General features: G+C 44.9%; 1 protein-coding gene across 1 annotated transcript in view; it reads right to left on the bottom strand.

Moving 5' to 3' along the window:
* The window catches only part of FOXO3 (forkhead box O3), a 127,184-nt gene extending 100,335 nt beyond the window's left edge, over positions 1 to 26,849 (bottom strand). Inside the window, exons 1-2 of the mRNA XM_045499209.1 lie at positions 26,737 to 26,849; positions 23,187 to 23,936 (exon numbers count right to left, since the gene is read on the bottom strand). Of these exons, the coding sequence (XP_045355165.1) occupies positions 23,187 to 23,804 (618 nt within the window). The 5' untranslated portion in view covers positions 23,805 to 23,936; positions 26,737 to 26,849. The remainder of the gene's footprint in view (positions 1 to 23,186; positions 23,937 to 26,736) is intronic.
* Positions 26,850 to 27,415: the final 566 nt, after the last annotated feature.

The following is a 27,415-nucleotide window of genomic DNA, read 5'->3' as shown; positions in this document are numbered from 1 at the left end:
TTAGATCAGTGTTCTGTTTAGTATGTCCTAAGAGAAAAAGCTTTTCAGTAACAGAAAAAGTCATGGTTCTTCTGTGAAACTGATCTGTTTTTATTAAAAGCAATTATAAATTTGGAAGCTGATCTTATATCCCTTTTTGCTTCAGCTGCTATGAAACTCGAGAGCAGAGTCTGTGGTCTGACTGTAGCACCTATCAAGCACTACACTGTCCTTTACCCTCAGGTTCATCCTTTTATACAGAATAAATTTTTGTAAGTTGCCACAGTGAAGGAGCATAAACAAACATCAATTTGAAATTAACATTTTTAGGGGAAGATGGTCTTTGCTTTTCCATAGGTTTGGGTCTATCCAGGAATGGCAGATCTGTGATGATTTTTAGAGGCAGTGAAAAAGCACAGAACCTGCTAAGAATGTGGTATGGGAACAAGGTAGAAGCAGAACTAGGCCTGTGCTCCTCACCTCTCCCCCATGCACCTTGAAGGATGTGTCAGGACAGCAGCCAGAATGAAGGGCACAGATGCCTGGAGCAGCACACTCCATCACTATATAGAAGCCAATTTTGGATGATACTGAATCCAAAGTGTATTTAAAGCGGTTTAGATATTCATTTGGCTAAAATCTTTGAGACTGTAGACTAATAGAATAATAATTATGATCACTTTTCCTAAGGTACCCTGAATAGCCTTAAAGCACTCTAATGGGAGGTAAAAGGCATCTCTAAATTGTAGGAAAGCATGGGACACACCTTGCAGAGGCTCTCAGCTGTCTTGGGAAGAAGAGCCCAGCCTCATTCTACTGAAGTGCTGAGGAAGTGCACAGGGGCCCCCTAGACAGCAAAGGAACTATGGACACTGCCAACTGAGCTCCAAACTCAACAGTCAGCATCTGTTCCCCAAGTCAAGGGGCCTGTGAGCCCCAACCAGCTTTGCAATCTTATCAGGCTTGGATTTAGTCACCTTCCGCAGAATTTAAATTCCAGGTGGGAAACATCTCTTCCCCAGCTGGAAAATTAAGATGACAAAGATTCTTTGTGGCTTAGAGACTTTACAGTCAGCAACGCTTGGTAGCAAAGCAAGAGCCAAAGCCATAGATTGTGAATTCAACTTTCCATTTCAAAACAGACAGCTCTAGGACCAGCTCTAGAGCAGGCTACCATGTTTCAATTTCATGGCTAGGAAACAGAATAAGATTCCTGCCTTTTATCTCCATTAGAGTGCTTCGGAGGCTATTCAAGTCTCCTTAGGAAAAGCAATCATTATTATTATTCTATTAGTCCATAACCTCCTAAATTTTAGCCAAATGAAAATCTAAACCACTTTAAATACACATTGGACTCAGTATCATCCAAAATTGGCTCTGCATCCTAGTAAATGCAAGTTTCCAGATGGCAAGATTTTAGGTGAAATCATCAAAAGACTACATAAGTACCACATATTATTACGAGCCTTCCACTCATTAATTCACCCAACACTCTGCATGTTAGGGATGAGCCAAGTTATCTCCTTTACAAAAAGCAGACTCAGTATTCTTTCACGGTTACACAAACAAACAGCAAAGCCAAAGTGAAAGGAAGGACAACTCCCTCCCCTCCCTGTACCCTGCAATTTATCAGGCAGGGTCTGTGTTTTATCACTTTTCCTTGAGGGTTGCAAAAGTTCTGCAAGGAATTCTTTGATTACTGTAATACTTTTATCAACAAAAGAAAATGAACTCCAACAACATACTATACTGACAGAAATTTCACTATCAGAAGTGAAAACAGTGAAGGATGGGCAGAAATATGTGCCAGGACACATGGCTCAGCAAGACTTCCCTTCTTCCCAGGCAAGGTAGATTCTGGGCCCATAGAGGCCTTCCTTAACGCTGTCTCCCAAGAAATGCTGCACATTTCTATGTGTACATTCCTGTCGTGTACCACACTATAAACTAACTCATCAAAGGCAATGCCTACTTCTACATCCATCTTGATCTTCAATACTTCAATACATTTGCTGAATGAAGGCAGAAGGATAAATCAGATGAATAAATAATCATGGCTGTGGCCCAGGCAGCACACTCCTATGCCCTGTCCCCAAAGAAGTACATCATGAGGACCCTGGGATTAGACCTAGACCCTGGCCCAGGCTATAAAAGCCAGCAACATTGCTACCAATACACTGTTGAAGGACCAGAACATCCAACCACTTTGTTATTAAAAAAAAAAAAAAAAAAAAAAAAAATGTGTTTACAGGAGTTTGACTCAGATAACTTGCCATATTGTTATTTCACCTGTAAAGGACATCTACACCACAGCATTAGAAATCCCATCTGCCACAAACCTTTCAACTAGAAGTGGCATTTTTGCTCTCAGTGCCAAAGAAATGGCTCCTTCCAAAGACTACCAAATTCTTCAATGCCATCAAAAGAGCTAAGCATATCAATCAGACTTTAATAGTTATAGAAAACTGTTTTGGGGACTTAATTCCCAATAAAAGACATCCAAGTCTACCAAACACATTTAAGGTATGAGCTGTCTAGCATCAAGACTGGCAGAACTGCAAATTTCTTTTGCAGCAAACTGCTGATAATTAAAACCATTGATCCAGCTAACTGTGCCCATTCCTCTGGCACAAAGTCACTTATTCTTGGAAACATTATATGCAATGTAATTCTTACCCCAAATTACAACCCTCTACGACTACACAGAAAATTCAGGCCTCATCACTCTGGATTATAGGACTGCCACCAATCAATCATTCTTCAATGTCTGGAGATTTAGAAGACAACATTTGGCCACCTGAGAAAGTCTCTCACAGGTATATTTCCATAGAATGCCTCCACACTGGCCATGGTGAAATAAAATGCTTTGTTCCTCCCTGGGGAATAATGTAGTGATATTTGAAGAGAGGAACATGTCCAGGCAGGTACGGGCATGTTCACAAACCCCCATGAGTCAGCTGGGCAGGCCATCCTCCATAAAAGTGGTGGTGACTAGGGTGACCACTAGGCAGTTCAAAACTAAGAGTGGCCTCACTATGCACTTTTCAGCTAAGCTCCTTTACATCTCTCATCCTTAATCTCCTCATCCAGAAAATAAACGGGTAAACCAGATGACAACCAAGGCCCTTTAGTTCTGGAACTCAGAGGTTCCATCATCAATTTAGCATTAATTTGTTTCTCATATCAGTCCTTCCCCCTGGAAAATCCCTCATGGAACAAGGCCCAGGTGAGATGGACAGGGGAATGTTAGATATATAAAGTGGGACTGCCAGGAAGGGTGGTCTGGGTACTGAGAGTCAGGAGTGAGGCCAGTTACACCTAATGCAGGTAGTGAGTAACAATGGATGGACCTACTGCACTATTTTTTCTGGGTCAGATTTGGAAAGCTGAGTCCCTGATATACAGGAGAAACCAAACTTCAAGTCTGTCCTGAAAACGGTCTCCTCAAAAAACAAAGAACCTCACCCCTTACCCTCTTCTAGAAGAGGCACTCACATCTACATGACAAAAACCTAACTGAAAGGTATTAAATTAAATAGGGTAAATGCATTACCTTACAAACAGCTCCTTTATTTTCTTTTAGGTCTTTCAAGACATTTCTCTTTACATGCAGAATGCAAAATTTTCATTTAAAAAACCCCAACTTCTTTTAAAAATATTAATCAATGACTGAGAAAGAGATGTTTCTGAGTTCTCACAAGGTATAAAGGTCTCCATGCAACTTCTTGGATGAAGAGCTAGCTGTCTCCTGCTAGAACACAGAGCTGGGAATCTTGGACTTAGCACATGGCTTCATCTTCATGTACACTCACTACTTCTAGGGAAGTCACAAGCCTGCTGGGCCTGCTCCCTACATCTGGAAAACAAGATGTTTAGGATAGTCCCTATCTTTAATCCAGAAGAAGCTAGCAGGCACTTGCTTAAGCAGCTAGTAAATAAATGGCCTATACCAAACCCACAAAGAAGGCTGATTTCTCCTTTTTCCCATGGGGGTTAAAAGTGCAAGGAAAGTATTTTGTCTCTATAGGACACTGAAAACTCTGTTTGTATAATAAATATTCAAAAAATAGCCTCAATTGCTCTTAGGAAGCTTTTTCTTAGAGACAGCACAGCCTATATTTTAAAGTATTGAGAAACTTTTATCTTTATCATTAATCTCAGAAAAAAATGGAAGCACTTTATTTTTCATGCAGATGAGAAATACCAGACAACCAAGTTCTTTCAACAAAGTCTTGGCAAGTCGCAGATCATTTTTCATGACAAGGTGACAGTGAGGAAAGGATGGCACATACAGTTTCCTTCTCTTCTCCTTTCTTTGGCCCGTCAAGCACCAGGGACCTTGTGAGATTGGGTTTACATAAGAATGCCTCTCCCACTTTGACAAAGAAAAAATTATTCAGAATTCTAAACTCCCTGAAAGACACTATCAAAGCATAAAACATTATTACATTTTTACCATTCCAGAACCACAAATAACTTTGCTTTCCTCTTTTTCTTTCCAGAATAAGAACTGCTGTGGTTCACTTTTCTCCCCAAAGGAGTCTCAATGGTTCCATGGCAGAGACTAAAAGCAAATTGTTTACATTTTAATCAGAAAATGTGTTTATTAACGATATCATCTGAGAGTATGTATGTGTTGTTTGATAATGTTCTTTGAAGAAGTTACATAATAGCTAAATTGTCCTAAACCCAGCCATTGCTCCTAATATGTCATCACAATCCAGCTTCAGCCAAGGTATTTTTACTGGGCCATCACCCATGTTCCTAGATCCCTCTTTGCCAATCAAGTATTCACCCATGTCCTCTACAACTTATCCTCCTCCTGATGCTTCCATAATTCAACACCTTTTCACTTCAGTTCATCTTCTTAAACCAACACACACAATATCCTGGGCCTGAGTGTGAAAAAGATCCAAGAAAAGAAATAAAGCTAGACCTAAATGACCCACTGGCTTCCGAAGCCAGGCCACGAAGATGTAGCTATTCACCAAGTGGTGGAACACAATTGGGCTGCTTCCACTTGCCCAGGGGAGAGGGAGAGAGAAAAAGCAGTGGTCACAGGGAAGTTTAGATGCAGTTCAAGTCAGAGCATCTGTGTCTCATTTCTCAACTTGCAAAATATGACTTGGGTCGCCCTTCTTGGAATATCACTTATAACTGCTTTGCAACCTGGAGAAAACAGGCAGTTTGCAGAGTCCCATCCCTAAGAATAAGTACACTTCACAGGAGTGCAAATCTTTAAAAAATAATAATAATAAAATAAAAGCCTGTTGTGTTCAATATGAATGCTTGTCTACAACTTAACACTCAAGCCTGTTCTTTATGGGCTCTGAAAGAGTGACAGGCCAGGCAGAACACATCTGTCTTAATTTTAACAGAAGATCATGCAAACTCCCCTCCTTTCTCTACTCTTAAACCCAAATGAGAGACGTGATAAATATGGAACAGTCCAGTGAGGTCTCAGGCAGTGTTATAAAATCAAAATCCCTAAAGTAGATAAATTATTGATTTCAGAGTTTAGTCAAAGCAGAGACATACTGACGCAGGTATCTCAACTCTATCACTTGCCAACTGTATGGTTTTAGCCAAGTCACTTAACATTCCTGTACCTCAGTTTCCTCATCTGTAAAGAGGAAGAGCTAATATGCATACTACTCTTAGCAGTATTTGGCACATAATATATGCCAAATAATCGTAGCTTTTAGTTACAGCCATGAAAATGATGGGTAAACCTTAAGGCTGAGACTGCACATATCTCTCATTTGCACCAAAGCAGGATGAAGATATAATGGTTTTTGCCCTTTTCAGAGAGAGGGGATAAAAGCTTTCCAGCATCATCAACTCTCCCCAGTTCAGCAGCATGCAGAAGTCAGGGAACAGAGGGACCTTCTCCTCAAAACCAAAGGCCTCCTCTACAGCCTCCTAGAAGGGATTTTGAAAGAGGGGTCAACCAGACAGATGTCCCTTGTTACCATCTTCAGATCTGGGCCACAGGAGCTAAGGACTCAGATCCCTCTCATCCTTGGGCTGGGAGCCAAGACTTCTAAGACTGCTGCCAGGCAGGCTTTTTTTCTTATGAGCCTGACTCTTCCTCAAGATACTTTACTCCTCTGCAAATGCATCCTTGATACCAGAATTTTTTCAAGATACCCCTCTTTCCCCATGCCCAAAACATGCAAGCAGTGGCCCATCCTTTTGGAAAAACAAAATGGAAGTGAATGAAGACATTTACACATTTCATCTGTGAGCAGTGGCAGCTTTGGGAAGCATCCCACCAGCTGTCTCTGACTGACTTCTGATCTCAGAAGTCCCTAGTAATCTCCTGGAGTCCAACTTTAAATGCTGCTTACAGTGTTCATGGCACTTTTAGGACACTCCTCCAAACTCTGGCCCCAGACAGAAGTATCTTGATGTAGCTTTCTCCACCACTGCGTGAACATTCTGATGTCTCAACATCTGAACCTGCCTTCCTGATCATTCTCAAGAATCTTGGCAAATCTGAGAAAAGTAACTTGTCTGGGCTCCCCATTCCCAGGAAGAAACAGATCACCACGCCTCTGCAGCTCAGTACCCAAGCAAGCCCTGTTGCCTCTGACAGAGCTTCATGAAGGAAAAGGTATGCTACTAACAGCAGAAGAATTTGTAATCCAAACTAATCCTGTGTTGTTGTTTTTTTAATGTGTCAGATATAAGAGTATTTATGAATCTCAGGCAGCATTCTGAAGCAGCTGCTAAGAGGTCCTGAAATGAACCTCCAAGTCTGGCCAACCCACTCTTCTTTGCACTATTTATATTCCTAAAGCCATCAGCTATGTTTGATATGGATGATCATGAGGCCCAGCTTAATGGACTACAGAATCCAATGATACTGACAGCACGAGTAACTTGTTTTGATCTTTACCTGGCTTCACCTTGTGGGAGAGGCTGTGCACCTTTTTAGGACCCTGAGCCAAGATGGACGCCATCTCCTCACCACCACGGCGTCGCCTCTGACCTCATCATGAAAGCTGCATCACTTTCCCCTTCGCGTCACTCACCCTCCACACTGATTACACCCAGCACATTTTAATCTTATCTTTCTCCCACATGTCCCACGTCTGTCGGTGGATGAGTCACTACAACTACTCCCCTGTCTGATGCTAGTCTTAAATCTAAGAACATTCCCAAAAGACCAAAACAAACAAGGGAAAAAAGATCACAAAACAACAAGAATCCAACCTAAACACAAGTCCTTTGAACACAATATATGCCCCAGAATGAACATCTGGCATCCTCTGTGCATCTGAGCAGATCCTTCATTAAGGTTATCCAGGAGGGAGGTTGGTGCCCTTGCCCTCACAGGAAGCTACACGGCAACAAGGATTTGTGGCAAGTCTACAATACTCAAGGGGCTAGGGTCTTCATTCCATTTCAACAGATACCACCATGAGATGGCTGTTCATCTTTTCCCACTCTTGTCAGGATTCTGAAGCCAAGGTGGTATGAGAATTTTTATTTTTGACTCCCAATCTGTTACCAGAGGAATTCCAGTCTTAGCAAATGACTTAAGCAGTTCTTAAATTTCAGCTTGCAGAATTACCTGGAGGCTTATTATAACATTGAATGCTGGGTCCAGAGATTCTGATTCAATGTCTGAGCTAGGCCCAAGAACCTACATTTCCAAGTTCCTAGGTGATGCTAATGCTGCTGATCTGGAGGCCACACTTTGAGAACCACTAGCTTAATGTCAGAATATGGCAGGTCTCATTAGTATATCAGGTTGGGTTGCACAAAAGAAAGACGGTACATTTAAGTGTCTCAGTGTTCAAGTCTCATGCAATGACTTGAAATAGCACCATCTCTTTTTGCAAATTCCTGAAAACTTTAAAATAGGTTAACCAGGGTCCACTGGAAACTAGAAAAACAGGTGGGAGTTGGAAACATTAAAGAAACCACATTCATTTATATGAAAGAGAGGAGGAAATCCTAGCTAAGCACAGTTTGTTAAATAATGATGCCCTTGTCTCAGAAACCAACTGTTCTCTTTGAGTCCAACTAGACAGCAGTCCCTTTTATATGGAGCTTCCAGGGAGCAAACTCTACTTGGTAATCTTCCCACGGAGGAGAAGGTAGAAATAGGTCTAGAAGTCAATTCTAAAATAGCTGATAACTCATTTCTCTAAGACAACGGTTCTAAGCCCTAACTGTATACTGTAGCCTCCTGAGAGCCTTAAAAAATATGGATGCCTAGGCCCCATATCTAGAGATTCTAACCTAATTATTTTAGGATGGGACCTAGACACAGGTGTTTTTCAAAGATCCCCAGGCGATTCTCAAATGCAGCTGAGGTTGAAAATCACTGATGTAGGAGAAAGATCACAGAGAGATAGTAGGTGAATGGGAAAAAGAAGGGCAGTGAGTCCCCTTTACATAATGTCTTAATGACATAAAAGGAAAGAAAAAAAAAATGGGAGAAGAGCTGGGGGTGACTGCAGCAGGTAAAACTGAGGCTCTTTGATTCCGAGACTGATATAAAAATCAACCCAGCATTGTTGGCTGTTCAAGGTTCAAAAATCAGAAATGGCTACATGATCAAGGAACTGCCCACATTTGTCAAAGACTTATAACAGTCCAGAGGATATTTCAAGAAACCCTTTTAACAAAATGTACTATTTTTTCTCAGAAGAGTTAATAACTAGAGACTTAAGGCAAACAGCTTTAACTTCTCACAAACAAATCATCTAAAGGTTCAACTTTGAAATCATGTGCCAAAAAACTTACCCTGAAGAAAATTATAAATACACATATATACCTTTTTTTAATGTTTATTTTTGAGAGAGCGAGAGAAAGACTGCAAGTGGGGGAATGGCAGAGAGAGGGAGACGCAGAATCCAAAACAGGCTCCAGATTTCCAGCTATCAACACAGCCTGACGCAGGGCTTGAACCCACAAACTGTGAGACCATGACCTGAGCCGAAGACAGACGCCCAACCGACGGAGCCACCCAGGCGCCCCTAAATATATATTTTTTTAATGTTTATTTATTTTCGGAAGGGGGGGCCCGCATGCATGGGGGAGGTGCAGAGAGAGAGGGAGAGAGAGAATCCCAAGCAGGTGCCACACACACCACGGAGTCCCACCTGGACTTGAGCCAAGATCAAGAGTTGGATGCTCAACCGAATGAGCCACTAGGGAGCCCCCACCCCTGAAAACAATTTTTAAAAAATTTTAAAGGGGAGGCAAGAGGAAGGAGATTGAAGGAGTAACTCTCAGAGCACTTGGTAAGTGAAATTATCTTCCTAGTAACCACACTGACAAATGAGTTTTCAAAGTTGTAAAATCATGTGGTTCAGATGATAAAACCAAGTTATTTTCTTCTCTCCCTTCTTGACTAGCACTAGATGCATGAGGTAACAAGCTGGGAAAAAAAATGTTTGAATGCTTTACGATCCTATTTAAGGCATAATTATGAAGCAAAACAGTAAAACAGAGTTGGTGCTCAATGGACAGAGCAGGGAATCTCAAAGCAGATGATACAGACAGAAGTCAGGTGAAAATTATCTCTGCTCATATCAGTAGGTCAAACACTGGGAGCCCAGAGAGAAAAATTCAGATGTATTTCCACCGCGTTAACATTTAAAAACCAATTTATCAATTTAAAGTTTTTGATCTGATTAGAAAACTAAGATGTGGATAAATCAGCATCTTGAAAATGAGAACTATAATTTGATTAAAAACATCCATTTGTTAAGTAATTATTTCAAAATCAATTTAGAAGACATAGTTTTCACTAATACAACTTTTCTAATTTAACACATATTACTTCACTTATTCAGTACTGATTACCCACAAATTAACTCAAAGCATTCCCTGATTTCATAAGACCATCAGAATAAACCCTTTCCCTCCTCCCAAAGAACACCTACTAATTGATACCTATGATCAAAGCACCAAATTTTACCTTAACAATGAACGTGAAAGTTGAATGTGGTAAAGCCAAAAGTATGGCCCAGAACACATAGCCTTTCAGCCTAATAGGACTGCTTTAGATATTTCAGTTCAGCAGAGGACATGCATCTATCTAGTCAAACAGAAGGCTGTAAGCTTACCTTTATTGGACAGGGTTGGCGATAGAAGGCCTGATCTAGGCCACTAATTTCAAGAAATTGTATACTAGCTCACCTAGGAAGTTATCTATGAGGACCTTCAGAATCTAAGTGTGCCAAAGCAAGCACACTCACCCTGGAATCAGCTCGAAGAAAACCTTAAATTAATCAGGCCCATAATTTTCATAAACCCATTCTAGGCTTCTCAGGATTACACAAACAGTACACCTGACCTAACTGCTCATTATTCTTTCAAACAAATTCAGAAGAATGTTTGGGTTCAGAGTTTCAATGTTTACTTTAAAAAAAAAAAAGTGGGGCACCTGGGTGGCGCAGTCAGTTAAGCGTCCGACTTCAGCCAGGTCACGATCTCGCGGTCCGTGAGTTCGAGCCCCGCGTCAGGCTCTGGGCTGATGGCTCAGAGCCTGGAGCCTGTTTCCAATTCTGTGTCTCCCTCTCTCTCTGCCCCTCCCCCGTTCATGCTCTGTCTCTCTCTGTCCCAAGAATAAATAAACGTTGAAAAAAAAAAATTAAAAAAAAAAAAAAAAAGTATCTTGCTGAAAATTTAGTCTGTGGGTCACTGTTTATTTGCACGATGGGTACATGCATACATGGCAAATTAATGCTGTTAATGAGACTGTACTGAAAACTAGTAAATAAAGATACATCCCTTCTCATTCTACCAACTGGGGGGTAAATATATATATATTTACAAAGATGCACATGTATCAAGGATGAGAGGGTGAGTTTAACAACAAATCTTTGACATGCAAATAAATGCTGACAGGAAGCCCCAGGACAGCTATCCTAACTAATAAGGTAAAAACCCTAGAAGATCTACAGCAACACTGAATTTTAAATTAGGTAAAAAAATTTTAAAGAATTTACCAGCAAGATAAGTTCTAATGGAGACATTCAGAGAAAGAGTTTTACTTTATAAAACCATTATAGTATTATAAAAAAATTTAAATGCATCAAGCTTTTAAAAATATTGAGTAAAAAAAATAAAAATATCAAGTAAAATTAAAACTTAAAGAGAGGAATGTGAGCAGGAAGGGTTAAACATCACTCAGCTGAGCTTAATATGAAATATGAAACTGAAGCAATTATCTAGATAATTTATGATGAAAGAAATATTTCAAAAATCAATTATTTGGACACTTCAGGAAAAAAGCAGTTTTGAAATTTGAATTATATGAATTAATGACTCAGCCGTCCACTTGATCTTTCTAAAGTAGTACGAATTTTCAAGGAGACATCTAACAAGCTCTATTGGATATAATTTTATGCCCACCTTAAACTTCAGGTTGATAACCCAAGTTGTACCTTTAAAAGTCCACTGTGGCCACTGCCACCTTCTACTGCAACTGCCTCCAGCCCCATCACCCTCCCCAGCACCCTCTATATTCAGTTATCAGGCAGAACCGTTCTGCCGGTTCCACATTTATCATAGTGTTTCAGTCTATCTTCTGGACACTATCCAGGCACTACTCACCTATCTTTACTATGAAACTGAGAGTTCTGAAGTTTTTTCAAACACACGTAGGATTAGTGTTCTGCTAGCCACATTTTATCTTAGGGCACATGAGTACTGCATTCCCCTGGCCAATTAAAACCATCATTTTAGGTCCTACCCATACATATTTTTACCTTGAAGATAAAAGCAATAAGCTCTTCAGTAGAGATAAACACTTTAACCTGGCCAGCAACTTGCATTATGCAACGTTTTCAGTCTCTGTCTTGGCAACCTGCCTTTAAACCCAACAGTACCTGCATAGCAAAGAGTCAAACACCTCACAAGGTATTTTAATACCTTTAGTTATGAGATCTGATTCAGCAGCCAAACTGCTGCCAGGAGCTTCTTACAAATTTTGTTTCCCTGCAATCTGTTTTTCTTGGTGGTCTCGTCTCCCTTCATCTACTTTAGATGCTTTAGGTAAAGTCTACAACATAATAGAAGCACAGATACCCTGTTCTCCCAAGGCAGAAATTTGCCAGAGATAATAGTCCAACCCAAAGGATTTCTATACACTATGTATGAGTCTATTAGTTCTAAATAGTACACTTTGTATATGAGGCAGAGTAAACCATGCTCCTGCAAAGAAGTGACCAATCAGAAATGAGAATCCACACACCTGCAGGTTTTTGACAGAATTCTCAAGCCACTTCTTCTATTCTCCCACTAAAAGCTGAGGCACTGACTCAATTTTTAAGTTATTAGCTCATGCTAATAAAATCAAGGAAAGGAGCCTAAATCATGGGTCCAAGTCCACTCCCCTAGCAGCACACAGAGGGGTTACCCCAGTCAGCCACAACTTGGAAGACAAGCCTTCAAGACAGTATTCCGGTAGATTAATATGAGGATTAGTGGTAACATATGTAAAGATGTGGCACACAGCAGCAACCTTTAAAATGGAAGCTATTTTCTAAAAGTACAAACTTCCAGTTATAAGTCACGGGGATGTAATGTACAGCATGGTGACTACAATTAATAACTGTATCGCATATTTGAAGGTTTCTAGGAGAGTAAATCTTAAAAGTTCTCATCACAAGAAAAAAAAGTCTGTAACTATGAATGGTGACGGAGGTTAACTAGACTTTTTGTGGTGAGCATTCTGCAATATATACAAATACTGACTTGCTACATTATACACCTGAAGTTAATGTTGTATGTCAAATTTACCTAAATTAAAACACACACACACACACACACACACACACAAACTCAACTCTCCCTGCCAAATGAATAATAAGTGAAATGTCAGCTATTTTATTTTACTGTTGTACACCCCCCACCCAACCCAAAGTCCCACTGGCATTCAGGAGACAGTAGAGCACAATAGAAAAGGCAAAAAAAAAAGTTCCAGAGTCCAAGAAACCTGGGGTCTGATCTCAAGTTCCTTGAACCATTTCCTCATCTTTAAATTGGGATTTACATTTAAATGCCTATCTTGTAGGATCAACATTAGATGTAAAAACCTAGCTGAGCATTTGGTGCTTAGTGCTCAATAAATTCTAGCTACTATTATTATAATTAGTATAATATCTAGGTCTGAGAATGTGGTTGTGAAGATGCCTTTTTGTTGTAAGAATCAAACTGTCTCTCCGGGCTCTCCTTCCCAAAAATATCATTTTGAAATAGAATGTTAAACTGTGCAATTCTCACTCTTAAATACTTCAGAACTGTTTCTACTTCTACGACGACAACCACTCTATGTTCTATGCTTCATTAGGATGACTGGTTTTTGGGACATAAATATACACAAAGGAGACAAGAGCCTGAAGGCTCAGGTATGAGAAACTTTGAAAGTCCCTGAACCAAGCACAGGAGGAGCTGAGGGGACTCCAGAGATTCTGGATTAGCCTTACTACCATAATCAAGGACAATGGACCTGACTGGGCTCTACCTTCTCAAGCCCTGATAGGAAAGAAAGGATCCTTCCACTGAGAACCCAAGGCTCCTTTCTTTCTCTCCTCAAAGAGGGACGATTCTAGACCAAAGCTCTCAGCCAGAATTCCTGGGCTTCAGAGAAACCTCAAGCCCACACTCCACACGTGCAGCCATTCCATGAGCTTCAAGAAATAAATTCAGTAAGGGGGACAGGGGAGGGGGTATGAGGGGGAACCCAGGACATATTAGAAATGGGAAGGAGGAACAAGTTCTAGTGGTTCTAACTGGGAAATCAGGTAAATTCATGCCTCCCTTCTGTCTCCCACAGCAGAATGAAGAAATTTAAATTATAAGTGGCCTGTAAATGATTAACATTTTAATTTTAATCTAATTTAAAATGGGGAGGGGCAGAATGGATGACAGTGGTCAAAAGGCACAAACTTCCAGGTATAAAATCAGAGTAGATCTTAAAAGTTCTAATTACAAGAAAAAAAAAGAAATTTGCAACTGTGAGCATCAATGGATGTTAATTCAAGTCGGCTTATTGTGGTGAACGTTTTGTGACAGACACCAAAGTTGAATCAGTATGTTGTACAGCTGAAACCAATGTTATATGGCAAATAATCTCAGTAATAAAATAAACAGAACTTTGTACTCTTCTCCTCTATCTGCAACCCTGCCTGTCCCTCTCTTCCATCTCCAAGCTCTCGTGTTTGTTTCCCAAGACTACCATAACAAATCACCAAATTCAAGGTCTTCAAACAACAAGAATCTATTCTCTCACAGTGCTGGAGGCTAGAAGTCCAAGGATTCAGCAGGGCCATGCTCCCTCTGAAGATGCCAGGGTGGGGACTGTCCCTGGCCTCTTCCCAGCTTCAGGTGGCTCCCAGCAACGCCTGCTGCGCTTGGCTACTAACCACATCACCCCTTAAAAGACCCTATTTTTAAATAAGGTCACATTCTGAGGTTCCAAGTGGACATGAATTTGGGGGGAATACCATTCAACCCACTACAACTCCCAAATTAAAGTAAACCACCACCACCAAAGTATGGGGCAAAGGGGAAGGAGATGACAAAATCACAGCATTACAGAAATATCAAAAAAAATAATTCAAAGTTATAATTGCCAGTGGACTATTACTTCCAAACTGAATTAGAAATAATGTAGCTTTTGCCTTTCTCTCACCTGTGGGAAACTGTGAAGTCTTGGAAAATATCAGAAGTCCCAATCAAAATAGCACTAAAACCAGGACATTCCACCAGCCCAGACACTTGAATACTCTGAAAAATTTGGTATTACGTATAAACACTCACATATATTATCAGAAGTGAAACAACAAAAAAGATGAAAGACGGGGAAGGATATTTTTCAGTTAAAAGTGCTTTCATTTAACTATTCGGGGACGGAAAGTGGATCATGGGTCTCAGAAGACCAAGGTTTCCTTTCAAAAAAAAAAGTTACCTTAGTGGTCAGCAGCTGTTATTAGCATATGAGCTAAAAGCAAATCAAAGCTCATCAATACCAATAAATGGAATTTTCAAAGAAAAAAAAATTTTTAATAAAAATAAATTTTTTAAAAGTTACCTTAGGTTTTTAACAGCCCCTCCACAAATTATCCGTTTGTTTTTTTTTTTTAATGTTTTATTTATTTTTGAGACAGAGAGAGCCAGAGCACGAGCAGAAGAGGGTCAGAGAGAGGGAGACACAGAATCCGAAACAGGCTCCAGGCTCTGAGCTGTCAGCACAGAGCCCAACGCCGGGCCGGAACTCACAAACCGCGAGATCATGACCCGAGCCAAAGTCAGCCGCTTAACCAACTGAGCCACCCAGGCGCCCCTCAAATTATCTGTTTCTGATGACATAAACCTACATGGAAGCACTATATATCACAGTCCTTTTTATTTTAATCAAGGTATTATTTCAGCTTTATGGGGAAAAAAACACTTGAGATGAGCTTTAAGACCTGTGTACTCCCTCTGCTGGCTCTGAATTTAAAGTAAATTCTCAATGGCTTCAGGAACCAAATTATTAATTTCACTAGACATCTAAAACACAATGAAAAATATGATGTGGATTCTCCCCCAACACACACACACACACACACAAAAATAAGAAATTCCAAACACCTACTTAAAACTGCCAAAGGCATCTCTGTTGGATTTACTGTAAGTTTACTCCAGAGGAAAGCTAATGCATTTCACTTGTTTGTAGCAGGAGTCACTTCCTGCATCAGCCTTGCCCCCTACAAGTGTGCCACAAGCTTTCCTTGCTCTGTGTGTGCCTCTCCACTGCAGGACGAGGATACATCTGACACCCAGGCATGGTGAGCCCCTAGAAGAGAACCTGGCTTCTTCATCACAAGCAATTACTAGAGTAGCAAATTACTGAAAGGACCACAGCCCATAAGGGAACCTAGTCCATTTCATTTTATAATGTTATCCCATAATAGGACCAAAAAAAAAAAAAAAAAAAAAAAAGCCTGAGCCTGAGTGGAAACTGAAAGACACACTGTCTAGAAAAGCCCAGCTTGAAACATGCACCAATCACACACTTGTGTTTTATCAGGAAGGAAGGATACATCACAATATTCTATGGATGGTTGCTACTGTGCTTCTTTTTCCAACTGGGGAAATTGTGATACTGAGAAAGAAATGTTCAGTCAGGAATAAAATGGTTAAAGGCACTGAGTCTGTCAGGGTAGGGATGCCATCAGAATTGGGCTCTTGTATCATAATCACAGCCTAACCACACATTTCAAAAACATGAACTCGGAAGAGCTCCAGACTAGCCCTTAAAAGATCCATCTCAAACAGTGCTTGCTGTCTCTTCCTCCTTCAAACACGACTTCTATTTCCCAATCCATGGATATAAAACTTCAGGTCCATCTGGGACTTCTGCCTCCAAATGCAGAACATTATGGACAACTTACACAACAGCTTTGCTCCTGTAAGAAGTGGGTAAATGAATTTTAGGCTGAACAATCCCATGGTGACTCTCTCTAGATGGTGCATATTGATGCTGCATCGGTGGGGCATACACACAGAAAACAGACTTGATTTCAACTTTTTTCTCTAAATGAAATCATTCCAAGATCAGGTTCCCCTCAGTTTCTGTGATGGGTAGTAACTGGCACTAATGAAGTTTTCAGGGACTTCCACACGAGGAAATAAGACACTAACAAGAAATGCCTTAGATAGCAGAGTATCCTTTCATAACTACACCATACCCTAGCAACATCAATGCTAGGAGGTCTCAGACTTCATAGCTAGAAGCATCCAAAAGACTCCACATGTGGTATCGCCTCACTCCCGAATCACATCATCTCTTTCAGTGTCAAGAGTCCCAGAACAAGGCTATCTTCATGGGCTGTGGACATAATGATCCAAAAAGCAGCTCCAAGGATCAGATATGTTATTGTCTGGCAGACACATTCTGTGCTTTGGAGGCTCTTACACTGTCCTTGGGAATCAAGAGGAGTCAGAGAAAAATGACAAAGCAAGTAGGTGGGAGTCAGGGGTGGGCACAGTAGGGTGGAGTAGGGTTAAAACAGAGGGCTTTTAGGTTAGCTAAAAGCACTGATGGAGAATGCTAAAAGAGCAACACAGTTACTTTAGCACAAACTAGCCTAAAGGAAGGGGGAGGGGAATCAGAGGCAAGCAAATGAAGTAAGAGTTTGCAGAAATGGAAGCAATGACACGAACAGCTGTGAAACCACAATGGTTAACAGCAGACATTACAGAACAGTGGTTCCCGGGGCTCACGTGGACACACTCTTAGCTCCATCTCTGCTAGCTGTAGGATCCTGGACAGTCACTCACATGCTCTCGTCCTGCTCCTCACCCGTAAAATGAAGTAGTTAGATGATCTTTAAAACCTCTTTTAGTTCTAAATTTGAGGCGAGAAGCAATGTGGATGAGTCAGCTGTATCAAGCTCCACCTCCACTCCAGAGGGAGGCCAGTCCTCTACCAGGCCCCATACAACAGAACTAGAGATCCCAGATCAGGCCAGGACCACAGGTGTGCCCTAATCTGGGCAGACGTGGAAAAAACCCAGCTTCTCCCAAACAGACCCAAACTGTAGGAGCCATGCCACAGTGGCCTTGAGTCTCCAAAGCAAGCTGGAAAAAAATGATCGGCAGAGAATTAAAGACCAGCTCCAAGCCAGAGTTCAACACCAACTTTCCAATTTGCCAGTAACTTCTCTGCAGAGAGCTGAAATACTGATGAAAGCAGAAGTACAGATGTGAAAAAAGGCAAAGTGAATGAACAGCAATGACAAGTTCATAGAACACAGATTTGCACGTTTATTTTTTGTCTTCCTCCGATAGAATATGAATCCTGTGAACTGGAACCTTATGTGACTTGTGCTCCTACTATATCCCTTAGGCCCAGGAGAAAGCCCTGTGAACAGTATGCCTTTGATTGTTTGTTGCATGAATAAAATGGCATGTGATGAAAATGGTAAAAAGGTTTTCTCTCTCTGATCTTCAGTCACTTACTGTATGCCAGCTATAACGTCCACGGACACTAACTTACCTATATATGTGTCATTCCCAACTCCTCCTATAGCAGCAAAAGGCCAGAGTGGCTCTTCAGGACTCTTCAATTTGTGATACAGGAAAAGGTAAGGAGAAAAATGACTCAAGAGAGGATCAAGTCTGTTCCCTCCAGGCAAGACGAGTAAGGTATGAAAACAAAATAAATTCCATATTCTCTCCAGCCTGGGAATCTGATCTGATAAGCAGTGGGTCAGCAGGGTGCCCTGCCAGAATGTACAGACCTAAACAGTCTTATCTTTGCATATTTATGAAGATCTTTGGATGGATGGTATCTGCTAAACTTTTTCCAGACCAAATAAATGACTTTTTACTGGGACAAGGACTCTTCATTAATTTCCTAAATAAAAATATCTTGCAGGTTTTAAGTAAGAATCACACGTATTAAAAAGTTGAACTACAAGATGTTCTTCTATGGTGTCATTCTCTTAAAATAGAACCCTCCTAAAATCTCCTAAAAATAAGTCTGCATAGTTTCATTTCATTTTCTAAGAAGGAGATAAACATATCAAAACAAACACTTAGCTTCTTTTTTAAAGACTCTCTCTGCTACAGGGCCCACAGATCAAAGTTTAAAAGGGCCAATTTCTTCACTTCAGAGGTCGATGACACAGCTTTGAAAAAGAGGAAAAACAGTCCCCCAGTCCCCCTAGTGTGCTGAGGCTGTAGGAAGAGGAAGTGTATTCGTTGAGAATCCCTGACGAAGACAGTCCTGCCAAAGGAAGTTACAAAACAGCATTTTGGTAACATGGGCCAAGCAGAAGACAGATTCCTTACACACGACTGTAACTGGCCCTTTGGTGAGTTACTCCAAAAGGTGACTGAGGGGAGAATTACAAGCCAACATGGAATTATCACAACTTTGTCATTTTGGAATTAAAAAAAATATTTTTTAAATATAAAAGTTGCAATTAAAATGACATTTTCTTAACACAGTGTGTTGGGAAGGAACTGCATGCATTAATCTAAAGAACCAGAACAGTAAGAACATCAACAAGCACTGCGTGGCAGGTGGGTCCTCGTCTTTTCACTCTGGGAAGAAGCTGTAAGAGTACACATTGTCACATGAAAGAAGACTAGTCTCTTGCAGAATTAACCTCCACAGCAGCAGCAGAAATCGTCCCACACACAAGATCCTCCATTTGTGAAATTTTGAGAACCAGCACAGAAACTCACGGCTACTTGATACAATCATGCCCTAACCCCGTGGGAAATGCAGGTGTGTGGGTGTGAGTAGGTGAATAAGTAATAAATAGACCTTAACAGGTAAACCCTGGAGTCCTAGAGGTCTGCCCCCTTCCCCAGGAGGAACAGAGAGAACAAACCAGTTTCATTATGGGTGGTGCAGTACAAGTAAACTTAATCCGAATTAAAGGAAATGTAACCTTTTCCCCTCGTGACCACACATGATTATTCATTTCTACTTATTGCCTGAGGTAAGGGAGCCTGTGAGATAGCCATCACCTTTCTGTCTGGCACAATATGCATCTTTCAAACCTAAGTTAACCAGGAACTTCCTCCTTTTGTTAAAATGCTATCTTTTCTGCCACCTTCATTACTTCATAATTTCTAAGTACCCATACTGATCAACACTGGACGGCTACACAAATATGAGAAACTCACTCAGCCTCCATCAATATTCATCTATTTCTGATGCTAAAATAATAACCAAGACATCTTTAGACTGAGAGGCAAATATGCTTTTCAGGAAAGCATCTTTTACTTGTGTAAGACTACTTGTTACTTAGTAAGTGACTTTTAAAAAATAGATCCTCGATTTAAAGAGGAAAATAGTGTGATAAAGAACAAATCTCCAGAACTGCGACTATTAATTACCTGTGTACTAACTAGCTGTGTGATCTTAGAGAAGTCCTTAACTTGAAGAATCAGGTTCTTCACCTATGAGGGAGTTGAACAATCTCTGCAGGCCTCATCCCGGCTGCGTATTAGAATAACCTGAGAAACTTAAACAAAAACAAACAAACAAAAATAATGCTAAGCACCAGACCAGCCCAATTAAAACCGATTCTCTGGGTACTGGCTTTTTTTTTAAGCTCCCAGGTGATTCTAATATGCAACCAGGGCTTCAAATCACTAGTCCCAGTTCTGATCTCCAATGCCTTCTTTTCTAATCCTTTCATTCTCTGATCTTAGGGTGAGAATTCTGGTGACAGAATCTCAGAATGCAACAGGCCAAAAAAGCCACAAAAAAAGCAAGGCCTAAGCCCTGCATACTGTGCCTATGTGCACACAGGACTAGGAGAGGTTAACCTGAATTCTAGACATTTTTAGAAGTTAAAAACCCTAATGCATAACTAAGAATGAAAGCAGTGTGGTTTAAGTGCACATGCCTGCTCTCAAAATGACTAATCGTGATAGGAATCAACTCCTGAAACTTGGACGCAGGGAAATGGGTCACAATTAGCTCCTGACCTCTCCCTCTTCCCTCTTCTACCACCCCCACTGAACCACAAGCACAAAAAAAGGCTGGCTATTAGTCATAATCAGAATATGAAACCAGCCCCAGTTTCAAAGGGCTTTCTCCATCATCAAAGATTTGGAAGTTCCTGCATGGGTGCATCTTTTGATGAAAGTCATCTTACAAAAAATCTTTAAAGGATATCCCCACAAGTTGTCATGTGATACTCAGAACTAGTATAAAACCTTAAAAATAATTTTACTTACCTTAAACATAAAGACAGTTTACTTTATGCCCTGTATTAAACATATTACGGCTCGAGTTTCAATTTATATTTCACAAAAGTTAGAGATAAGATAGAAACTAATTTAACACTGTGCATTGAATATACTCCAACCAAAAGAGAGAGAGAGAGAGAGAGAGAGAAATGAGATAGCATGAGACCAAAAAAAGGTTAAGGACATAAAACCATAAGGTTTATGACTAGGCCCCAAATCTCTATTGTAAGTCACGCAAGCTACGTGAAAATATAATTAACTGAATCACAATCCATGGCTACTTTTGGTAATACTACTTTCTCACCTAGATCTTTAAAAAAAAAAAAATCAAAACTGTTACCATCTTTAACTGTAAGCACAATAGCAAGAAATGTTATTTGTGGAATTAAACTACTTTTGTAAACTTGAAAGTCATAGGAAATGTGAAAACCCTTCCTATGCTAACTTTTAACTAGCAGATCCTCTGCACCAAGTTCAAAATATACAGGACTCACTGCAAGTGTGAGAAATTTGAAAAATATTCCAAACCCCTATATCCATTTTCTTAGATCTTGAAACCCACCCCTTCCTGACACTATACACTGAGATTAACCCTTGCTATTCACTTGGAAATTCAGTTTTAAAAGCTATCACAGTAACACTGCTTTGAAATGGAACTCACTCCCATGCTTTCTGTAAATGGCCCTCGGATCACACAGCTGGCATTCTTTTGCAAAGCTTTAAAATTAAATCAAATGTAAGATTCATAATGTCAGCATTCATTAAAGGAAATGAGACAGATATGTGGAATAATTTCAAAGCACACATTTTGCTTCTAAAGTATCTCAGCAAGGGGCGCCTGGGTGGCTCAGTTAAGCATCTGACTCTTGATTTCAGCTCAGGTCATGATCTCAGTTTCCTGAGTTCGAGCCCTGAGCTGGCCTCTGCACTCACAGCGTGGAAGACTGCTTGGGATTCTCTCTCTGCCCCTACCTCACGCTGTCTGTCTCTCTCAGGATTAATAAACTTAAAAAAAAAAGAAAAAAAAAAATCTCAACAAGTCCTTTTCTAGCCATAAGAAATTTTAAAAAAAAAGGCACTTTGCAAGCTTTTTTTTTAAGCAAATTAAAACTCAACACACTAAGTTCTTTTTTCTTTAAAACACACTACATTCTTCAATTTTTACACAAATTCCTCTCCAGGGCTCCAGTTCTCCACCAAGATTACACTGTTCTTGCTGTATACACATACTGGAATCCAGGAAGATACAGTGAAGAGAAGGACTGAGGAAGGAAGCAACCACCTCTTTAATTAAAAAAAAAAAAAAAAAAAAAGCTAACTTGCAAATAGAAGCAACTGATAAGTGATATGTATCTCCACATGTACCTCTTTTGCCTGGTAATGACACATTCATATCTTGGGGTAGAGGCCAGGAGAATGAGGTGCCAGGAAGAGCAAAGCAGCTGGGTATCAGCAGCCCAGCAGGGGCACAGGAGTTAATCTTTTTAGATGCCCAACTGCAGGAAGTCATTACATCATAGGCCTTTCCACACCTCTCTCCCTACCATGTGCCCAGTGCCCCAAGAGGCTGAAAAGGAACAGTAGAGAGCCTCCCTCTGGTTCACTTATAGGTAGAAGCCATTACGGCCCAGTCCTGCCACTACATCTCCCTCCCCTAGGCCAGGGAAGGCTAGGTGAAGCTCCAGGCCCCAGTCCTCCACACCTGGACCTGGCCTCAAATAGCGCCAGAGTCCAGGCCTCAATAGAAGCAGCAGGTGTGGCTAGTCCGCCTTAAGGTGGAAGGGCTGGCCCATTCCAGGACCCAGAACATCTCAAGTTTGGAGACTCGTTTACTGGGAAAACCTCTCTAATAAAGATGTCAACACAGGCAAGGAAAGACAAGCAGCCAGGAAAAGGTTTACAACCACTGCTTTTTCTAATGGGACCGGTATGCCTGTGGGAATTAACATCCACACGCTAGAAACTCCGACGTAAGGGTGCTCATCCAGCTAGTAACAACGACCATGCTCCTGTGACCGACTGGGAACCACAAATCCAACCGTTTCTCCGGGCACCAAGTCCCAAACGCTCCCCCACATCCTCTCACTCCACCCGCAGCGCCCTCCCCGCACCCCCACTACGGTGATTTCTACTTCGAAGTTAGCCGCAGACCTACCTCCTCCGCGCAGTCCGGGGAATCCGTCAAACGCACTCCTGTCCGCCAGTCCTTCCCTCGCCGGCATCCCTTGCCCCCTCTCCTCACCTGGCCATGCCCGAGGCTTCCCCGGAAGCCTCACTTCCCCAACCCCCCTCCGCGGCCGACCCCAGGTTCCCCTCCTCTGGGGGTCACACAGATCCCCCGAAACCTCACAGCGGAGGCTCTCGCTGCCAACCCCTCTCCCCAGCGCCCGCAGGCGCGCTCGGATGAATCGAAGGCGCGTCTCGCACTGCGCAGGAGGCCCGGCGGGTCCGGCCGCCCGCCCGAGGTGGGTACGCACCTTCCACCCGGCCGAGCTGTTGCTATCGCCCTTATCCTTGAAGTAGGGCACGCAGCGCACCATCCACTCGTAGATCTGGGACAGAGTGAGCCGTTTGTCCGGGGAGCTCTCGATGGCGCGAGTGATCAGGTCGGCGTAGGACAGGTTTCCCCAGGCGTTCCGCCGCGAGGAGCATTTCCTCGGCTGCCCGGAGCCCCCAGCCGCCCCCGGCTGCGGCGGTGGCAGTGGCTGCTGAGGCTGCAGCGGCGTCTGCGTCCCCCCGCTCAGCGCGCCCGCCGCGAGGGCTGGCCCGGACCCGGAGTCCTGCCCTCCAGGAGCCAGCAGCCGGGCCGAGTCTTCAAGGAGCAGCCCGGAGCCCAGCGTGCCGCTCCCGCCGCCGCCGATCGCCATGGCCGAGCTGGCCCTACCGCTACCGTCCTCGTCGTCTTCATCGTCCTCCTCTTCGGGGATCATGGAATCGGCGGCCGTCTCCCCCGAGGGCTTGGCCGGGCTCCCCTGGAGCTCTGGCCTCTGCAGGGGCCACGTACAGGAGCGCGGCCGGCTCTGGGGCTCGAACTCCGGGTCCAGCTCCACTTCAAGCGGAGAGAGCGGGGCCGGGGAGGCCGGTGCCTCTGCCATCTTCGCCGCCCGCCCGCCCGCGGCTCGGGCTCTCGCGCTCTCCTCTCGCGCCGGGGCGGGGTGCGGCGGGGGAGGGACGGGGGCGCCGCGAAGGCTCGGGCTCCCGGGAGCCGCTGCCGCTACTGCCGCCGCCTGGGGAAGCACGAGAGGAGAGAGAAGGAGAGTTCGTTATCCCGGGCTGGAGCCCGGTCCTCGGCGAGTCCTCGCCCGCTGCCGCCGCTTCCCGGCCGCACGGCGCCCGCCTCCTAGAAGCAGGCAGACCTGGAGACGTGCGTCCCGCGAACCTGGCGCAGCAGACACCGCCCCCTGGCCAGGCCTCGGGGGAGACCGGAGCGAATCGACGGGCTCGCACGGGGCAGCCCCCTCCCCCCGCCGCCGCGGCCGCCAGATCTGCAGGTCCCTCCTGGGCTAGGTGGCTGGGCGGGGAAGAAGGGGGAGGGGCGGGGGCGGGGGAGGGGCGCGGGCCGCGCCTTTAAAGCGGGCAGCGGCCGGAGCTGGCGCAGCCGAGCGGCGGTAGGAGCCCGAGCGGGCGTGCGTTTGTTTATGTTTCGTTCGGGCCCGCTCAAGTGCTTCCCGCGGCGCCGCAGCCAAAGTCTGTGGCGTCTTCCGCTCTTCTCCTCCTCGCCCCTGGCCCTGCCGCCTCCGCGCCCCCTTGTACCCCTTCTCCTGGCCGAGGGGCCCGAGCCTGGGAACGGCACGGGCAGCCACCTTCTCCTCTCTTGGCCCCGCGGGCCGGGAAGGCGAACATGAGTCCGAGCGCGGACCGGCCCTTGACACTTCCAGAAAAAGGACCAGACGGGAAGCAGGGGGGCAAGCAGCTCGGCGGGTGTTTGCAAAGGGTCGAGCCAAGCAGGAACGACCACTTTGGGTTTTTGTGTGGTTTATTTGCTCGCGGACGTTGTACCCTCCACCCCCTTCCCTGTAAAGAACGCGGGGAGGGGACAAGTCGGAACATAAATCTTCCAACAGGTCAGGAAGCGCCAAGTCTCCCGGGCTGCCAGAAAACCCGGACCAGCACGTTCATCACCTCCTTGCTCCCGCTGCTGCCATCTTGACAGTTTTCCCCCCTTCACTCAAGTCCTTTAAAAACACTAGCGGGAGGGAAAGGGGGCGCGCACACCGAGTCACGGGGAGGGAAAAGGGAAGCGCCTGGCCCAGCTCGGAAGCAGATCCGGAGTCACCGGGAAGGCGGCCGCCCCGCTGCAAAGCTCCGGCGCCTACCTCAGTTCCTTCCCTTCAGGGACGAGTGGGGAGGACGCACAATCCCGCGCGGGCCCGGGGCACGGCGAGGAGGGGGCGCGCAACCTCGGCGAAGGAGAGGCGCTCTGGCTGCCGCCGCAGCCCGCCTGAGGAAACGCCTGTCAGCCTGCGCGCCGCCGCCTTCCACATTCCTCCTCCTCCTCCCTTACACGAGCAGGGCGGCCGCGGCAGCAGCACAAAGTTATAGACACACGCAGGGTGCCTCAACCTAAGCTGACGGCGGGCGGGTCCCCGCCCAAGGGGAGGGCTGGGCGGCGGGCCCGAGTGTGCTGTGTGCGTGCGTGTGTGTGCGTGTGTGTATATGTGTGCTCGCGCGCGCGCCTGCGCGACCCGGCTCCGCGGGACTGCGGGCGTGGGTGTCGGGGCGCGCGCCGCGGGCCGGGACTAGGCGGGCTCCCGCAGCCCTCCTCGCTGGGCTCCGCCTCCCGAGAGTCTCAACGACAACAAAGCGCGGCGCCAGCCTAGGAGAAGAAGGAGGGGGAGAGCAGAGCCCCGAACGCTCCATGAGCGCAGTCGCGCGGCCTCTCAGACTCCGGGCAGGGCGCCTAGTACTGAGGGTCCCCGGCGGGCGCGTCCGCCCGCCAGGCTCTGGGCCCGCCCTGGTGTCCGGTTCCCGGTTAGAATCGGACACCAGGTAACACCCGAGATAAGATGCTGACCGCAGATCGCAGAGGTTACCTCGGCGTGGAAATACTGACAAGAGAAGATGTTGGTGCCATACAAGACTTCGATAAACTGACGCCCTCAGATTTGATCAGGCACCAAAAGGTTTGCAGCTGAGTTTCTTACCTAGGACGCTCGACTTGTCGTGGATTTCTTGGCAAATGAGGGGAGAAGTGTAACTAACTCGGGAGAAATGCAAAATTTCCCCCATTCCTAAACGCAAGGGCAGATTTTGAACAATTATGAATGGGAACTAAATTGCTTCTAATTTGTAAATGACTCCAGAACAGCTAATTGTGCATTTTTAAGTTTTGGGGTTTTTTATTTAAAGCTACTTCTTTAGGTTTGGGAAAACATCTTCACAAGTCCTTATCCTATTATCAGTGCCTAAATTGTTCATTTGTACACTAACAATGCACTACATGCGATACGCACACCAAAGCTCTATTCACTTTGGTTCATAAATATCTTTTTTCCCCTTTTTTCTTAAATCTTTGTCAGTCACTGGAGACCTCAGAGTCCAGAGCTCGCTCCTCAACTACCCAATACACAAAAAAGGTCCAACCCAGGGTACTCAGGAGTCCGCCCACCCAGCCAATTCCAGACTCCGGGCTTTGCGCAGGGCCCGTCACTCAAGTGACGCGCGGCCCCGCCCCTGCACCAAGCTAGTTCGACGCGTACAAACAGATGATGTCATTGTATCCACACGCGCGTGACCCGGGAGCTCTGCGCCGCGTCCCCATTCGCTGCACCGCCTACTCGTCAAACCACGCCGCGCGCTGACTGGCCGCGGGCACCAGTCTCCAGGCCCCAGACACCCCTCTCCGCCCCCCGCCCCCGCCCCCCAGCAAATAATAAACAATCGAGTAAAATTCTAAGGAAGAAAGGAGGGGACAGAGAGGAGAGGAGAGAAAGAGAGGGCGAACCTGAAGCCAACCTTTCGCGCGCTGAGGGAGAGTTCAGAGGCGGGGGACTTGAGAGGACAGAGGAGGGAAGAAGGGGAGCAGACCTGGGGCGATGGGTCCTGCTGCGAGGTGGTGGTGTAGGGAGAGGAAACTTGGAGAGCACCCTGCGGGGCGCGCCTGCCAAAGTGGAGGGACACTAGGGCCCTGGAGCTGCCGGGCTTGGGGCTTCTGGGCGGTGCGCGGCAGTCCGAGGGGGTGGAGAGTGAGACACGCCGGAGCGGCGCGGGCGGAGCCGGCAGACACGTGCGGGAGGAGGGCGGGCGCGCGCCGAACTGGCTCACCCGGGGCGCGCGGCAGCAGTAGCCGCGCGCGCTTGTTTACCAGCGCACGTGGGTGTTATTTTTAAATGGAATGTTGTGCTAGCCGCGCAGCGGAGTGGCGGGCGCGTGGGGCAGCCTGCGCTGGCTGGGGGACGCTGCAGACCCGGGCCACGACCTCTCTGGGCTCCGCTCATGGGCCAGGCAGACTGTCTCCGCTGCAGGATTCCAGCGCAGCGGCTGGCTGGGGCCGGTGAGCCTGATGGCGACTTTCGCGCGCTGCCCAAGCCCCTGCGGAGACGACGAGTTCCCGCCACCAAACGCTGCCTTCTTTAAGCCCGGTTTCGGCTCTTTCAATCACATTTCGGGAACAAAGCCGGCGGGGCTCCGCGGCCACAGGTTCCGGAGCCGATTTCACATGCTCACATACTCCCTGGCACACTACACCCTGGCCGCGAGGTGGATT

Source organism: Leopardus geoffroyi, chromosome B2, assembly GCF_018350155.1.
Source record: "Leopardus geoffroyi isolate Oge1 chromosome B2, O.geoffroyi_Oge1_pat1.0, whole genome shotgun sequence".
Classification (NCBI taxonomy): domain Eukaryota; kingdom Metazoa; phylum Chordata; class Mammalia; order Carnivora; family Felidae; genus Leopardus; species Leopardus geoffroyi.
The sequence above is the reverse complement of the archived record's forward strand: the minus strand, read 5'-3'. Positions and strand labels throughout refer to the sequence as shown.